This window comes from Mirounga leonina, unplaced genomic scaffold, assembly GCF_011800145.1.
Source record: "Mirounga leonina isolate KUSES-001 unplaced genomic scaffold, KU_Mleo_1.0 Mir_94, whole genome shotgun sequence".
Classification (NCBI taxonomy): Eukaryota; Metazoa; Chordata; class Mammalia; order Carnivora; family Phocidae; genus Mirounga; species Mirounga leonina.
Window position 1 is genome coordinate 39,060,760 of NW_023270855.1, and position 4,744 is coordinate 39,065,503.

Consider the following 4,744-nt stretch of genomic DNA (forward strand, 5'->3'; position numbering starts at 1 on the left):
GCTGTGAAACATTGTGGGTGTTGGCAAAACCTCCGGAGAACGGGTGTGGCCAAGTCCCCGCAGGACCCCATCTGTGAATCCACACAGTCCCCATTGGGTCTTGGGCCCTTCCACATGCCAGTTCTGGGGCTCCAGGGCCCTTTGGGGTCATGTTGTTGAGCCTCCTGCCTCCGGCACCACACTGATCCAGTTGCTTTCTGGGCATTTTAGAAGCTGGCAGAGGCGTTCCAGTAGGTTGTTCCACCTCCAGTAGGTTGTTCCATATCGGTGCAGATATCAGGGAAGTCCTTCTGAGTGTCTCTCCGCTGGTTCCTCCTGCTGTGGCTGTTACCTAGGCCTTGCCCTGCTTGGTCCATTCCTTTGGCTGTAAGCCCTGAGGGCCCTCTTCTTGGTGATCTGGGCCACCTCCTTGCCTTCTTTGGTCTGGGGACTATCCATGAGTGTCCAAGGAACCCTTAGAGATGGTCCAGGATACAGATGGGAAAACGGGCCTAGGGAAGGGTAGGTCTGTATACAAGACTATGCAGGGTAGGACCCAGAACCCAAGATTCCTAGCTCCCAGAATCCTCTTGGTCTCACTAGCCTGCAGGCCCCCCTTCTCCTGTTCCAGAGCCAGAAATCCAGGCAGGGCACCTGCCCGGAACTGTGTAGGAGGTTGGATGGGCTCCTGATACCACCATCCCTTCTCCAGTCTCAGCTCAGCATGGGACACAGATCTCCTCTCAGGTGGCCCCTGGCATACTCAGGCTCTGCCTTCTTGGCAAATCTGGGGCTTGTTCTGGTGCCTCAGAAGGGCCTAGGGCAGGGCTCTCTGAACGTCCCTGGAGGTGCTGCAGAAGTGCGGGCAGGTGCCAGGCCCGTGGAGTGCACGCCCTCGGGGGCCGGGGCAGCGCCTGGCGGGCGAGGCGACCCAGTGCCCGGCGCACGGGGCGCTGCAGCAGGCCATACAGGAAGGGGTGAGCCGCGAAGGCCGAGTAGGCCACCCAGGTGACCGGCGCCTCGGCCAGGGCAGCCTGCGCGGCGGGCGCCAGGCACGCACAACCGTAAGGCAGCCAGCAGGCGGCAAACTGGCCCACGGCCAGCGCTGGGGCCAGGGCTGCTTTGCCCCCAGGCAGGCGAGGCCGGAGGGGCGGCAAGATGGAGAGGCGGCTGTCCAGAGAGTCGGAGCGCGGCCGGGAGCCGCGCGCGGGCCGCGGGGGCCGCAGGGCCGCGCGGCGCGCCACGAGGAAGATGCCGCTGTAGGCGCCGAGCAGCAGGAGGGCGGGCAGCGCGAAGGCCAGCAGCGCCCAGAGCGGCCGGAAGGGCCCGAGGCCGCCGGCCAGGACGGAGCAGCGCGCCGGGGCAGGGGGCGGCGCGGGCGGCGGCCCGAGCAGGGAGAGCGCGCCCAGCAGCCCCGCGGCGGCCCACACGGCCGTGAGCACCAGGCCGGGCGGAGGCCGCGCGCCGGGCCGCAGCGGGTGCACTATGAGGCGGCAGCGCGCCAGGCCGAGCGCGGCCACCCCGAGCGTGCAGGCGGGCAGCAGCGCCGCCGACAGGAAGCGCGCCGCGCGGCACGGGGCGGGGCCCAGGCGCACGCGGCCCAGGCCCGGCGGCGGCGCGGCCAGCAGGCCCAGCGGCATGATGGAGGCGGCCGCCAGCAGGTCCACGACGCACAGGTGCACCAGGTAGAGCGCGTCGCGCAGTCCCGGCGTGCGCAGCACCACGACCAGCAGCGCGCCGTTGCCCAGCAGTGCTGCTGCCTCCACGACGGCCGCCAGGATCAACCCCACCGAGCCCGCGACTTCTGAGGTGTTCGGCCCTGTGGTGTTGGCCATTCGAGCGCTTCAGGCCTCACCCTGTGCTGGGCTGCAGAGAGCGGAACGGAGCATCTCTCCCCACCCCCACCCCCCTTCCCATCACCTGTCCCTTGCTCCTCTGGCCCTTCGCCTCCGAGGCTGCCCTGGCGCCGGCTCCGTTGCCCAGGCTGCCATCCTGTCACAGGGGCTTGGCCGGCCCCATGGAGAGGTGCAAGGCTGCGACTTCAGCTCTCTCCTCTGCCCCGGCAACTCAGCCTCTGCTGGAGATGGTACCGGCTGACACTCTGATGTTGCCCTTTAGAGACACACAGAGCTGGCAAGGGAGGAGCAGGGCCTGGCACCAGCCCCCTGGGTCCTAGCAGCTGCCGGCTGCCGGCTGGAGGCTGTGCCTGGGACGTGCTGCGGGTGCCTCTGGAGGGAGGCCCAGAGCAGGCGCAGGCTGGAGTCTAGACTGAGGACATCAGAATGTGGGCTTTGGAGTCAGCCCGACCCTGCTCTGCCTTTCCCTGGGGCGGGAAGTAGCCCCCCACATGCTCTCCCCTCTCATCTCCATTAGTGGGGGTAATCAGATCATTCAGCCTTTGTCCTGAGGGGAAACTGAGGTACCAGTGATACAAGAGCTGGAGCAGCGAGGGCTCCAGGAGGACTAGTTCTTTCAGACGAGGCTAGGTAAGGTGAGGGGAAAATCATAGGACTTGGCGCTTAGTAGGCTCTCGACTGGGCTTAGCTTGGCGCAGAATAGGTGCTTCATGATAGTGGGTAGAATTAATGAGAGGAGGCCTTGGGGAAACTACTGTTTTTGTTCGATTTTTTAAAGATGTTATTGATTTATTTGAGAGAGAGCTTGAACATGAGGTGGGGGAGCGGTGAGGGGCAGAGGCAGAGGGAGAAGCAGGCTCCCCGCTGAGCAGGGAGCCCGACGCGGGGCTCTATCCCAGGACCCCGGGACCATGGCCTGAGTTGAAGGCAGATGCTTAACTGACTGAGCCACCCAGACATGCCACTGTTTTTGTTTTAATTGAAGTAGAGTTGACATACAATACTACAGAACTTCAGGTGTACAATGTAGTGATTCGACAATTCTGTACTTCCCAGACTCCTTTGCCAGTTGGTTTTGGGGTATATTCAGCTAAAAGAAGTCAGCAGCGGAAGACTGGAGGGTGGAGGGAGGGAGGAAGCTGAAGGTATTTTCTCTCTCATGCTCAGCCTGGGGCTCTGGGTCTACCTCTGTGGAGGACAGCCCCCTCTGTGGTTGGGTGCCTGCAGGGAGATCGTGGCCTCTATGCAGTGGAATACTATTTCCTTCCATTATCCCTCCGGCCCAACGGTGGTAGCAACTTCCTACTGTTGCTAATCTTTGGATTGCCTCACTATCCCCTTTGATAGTTCAGTTTCTCTCTATAAAATTTTCCTTGTCTGGAATCCCGAGGGTGATTTCAGCTTTGCTGACTGGATTTTTTTTTAAATGTCCTTTATTTAAATTCAATTAATTAACATATAGTGTATTATTAATTTCAGAGGTAGAATTCAGTGATTCATCGTTTGCATATAACACCCAGTGCTATTACATCACGTGCCCTCCTTCATGCCCATCATCCAGTTACCCCATCACCCCACCCACCTCCCCACTGACTGGATCTTGATTGACACACTCTCCAGTCCACTCTCTACACAGCAGCTGAAGTGGTCTAAAAACAAATCCCATCATGTCATGACCCTGCTGTCCCCCCTCTAAGAGCTTCCCATCATCAGATTAGACTCTCAGCTCCTTGGTGCCCAGGTGGCCTTCTCTCCACCTCTCTGACCTCACACTCCTTGCTGACCGTACTTCCAACCATAGCCGTCATCTTGCTGGTCCTCCAACATGTCAAACTGGTTTCCACTTCAAGATCTTCTCATGTGCTGTTTCCTCTGTCAGAACACACTTCCCTCGGATCTGTCCAGGACTTGGTCCCTCACCTAAGTCTGGGCACTGCTTGAGAGAGGACTTTGGTGACCATTTTTCCTAAAATCCCCCTGCTTCATCACTAATTCTTTACCCTGCCTTCTTTTTCTTCCTGGCACTTTTCCTACTCGATATATTTCAGATCTCTGCACATGCTTGTTCAGAGCCTGTTGTCCTAGCCTGTAAGCTCCAGGAGACCCGGGATTTTGTCTTCGTCTGGGCCCCTAGAACCCACCCCAGGCACATGATCAGCAATGTACAGAACTAGGTGGTAGCCACAATAGCATGAGCTTCCTGAGTTGACTCATTTCCTGCTGGAATTTGAAGAGCCTGGTCCAACTCTCCATTATTCACGTGAGAAAACTGGCGCCCAGAGAAGTAAGGAATGTGTCCCAGATCACACAGCTGAATTGTGCCTGGAACCCAGGTCTACACAGGCACCACTTCCTGTGCTTGGCCACAGCTTAAACATGGGCCTTTGCCTCTAGGAGGTGAAGCTGGATTTTTGAGGTCTTAGTTCAGAATAAGAGGAAGTCCAATGCCTTCCCTTCTCCTCTTCTCTCTGCCCAGCTGTGCCTGCACGCCAGGGGCAGTGCCTGAGCCACCTGGGCCTGAGGAAGGCTCAGCAGGGCCAAGTGGGAATAGCAAATGAGAAAAGTGGACTGGGGGAAGGTGATAGGCAGGGATGGAGATGATAACATCACCGAGAGTGCACGCTCCCTCCAAAATAGTCCAACTAAAATAAAAATGGAGGGATAATGGAACACTTTGTGGCTTATCTTTCTTGGGTTTTTGTTTGGTTTGGTGTCTTGTTTTGTCTTAATTTGCACAAAGAAATACAGGAAGGATAAAGCAGAAACTATAGCAAATGGGTGGGAATGGAGTGAAAGGCTCTTCTGAGCACACATTTCTGTCCAAAAGACTGGACTTTTTGGAACGATGTCAGTGTTCTATGTATTGAAAAAATCAACCAACGAAGATGAGGAAAACCCCCTAAAAGTTA

At 57.9% G+C, this 4,744-nt stretch overlaps 1 protein-coding gene across 1 annotated transcript; it reads right to left on the minus strand.

Moving 5' to 3' along the window:
- Positions 1–330: 330 nt before the first annotated feature.
- GPR62 (G protein-coupled receptor 62) lies at positions 331–1,814 on the minus strand. The gene has a single exon (XM_034998571.1). It carries the CDS (start codon positions 1,812–1,814, stop codon positions 723–725), a length of 1,092 nt encoding a protein of 363 aa, XP_034854462.1. The 3' UTR covers positions 331–722.
- Positions 1,815–4,744: the final 2,930 nt, after the last annotated feature.

Bases quoted from the DNA above. Each gene is read 5' to 3' on its own strand.
- GPR62 (XM_034998571.1), bottom strand. From the start codon at position 1,814: ATGGCCAACACCACAGGGCCGAACACCTCAGAAGTCGCGGGCTCGGTG.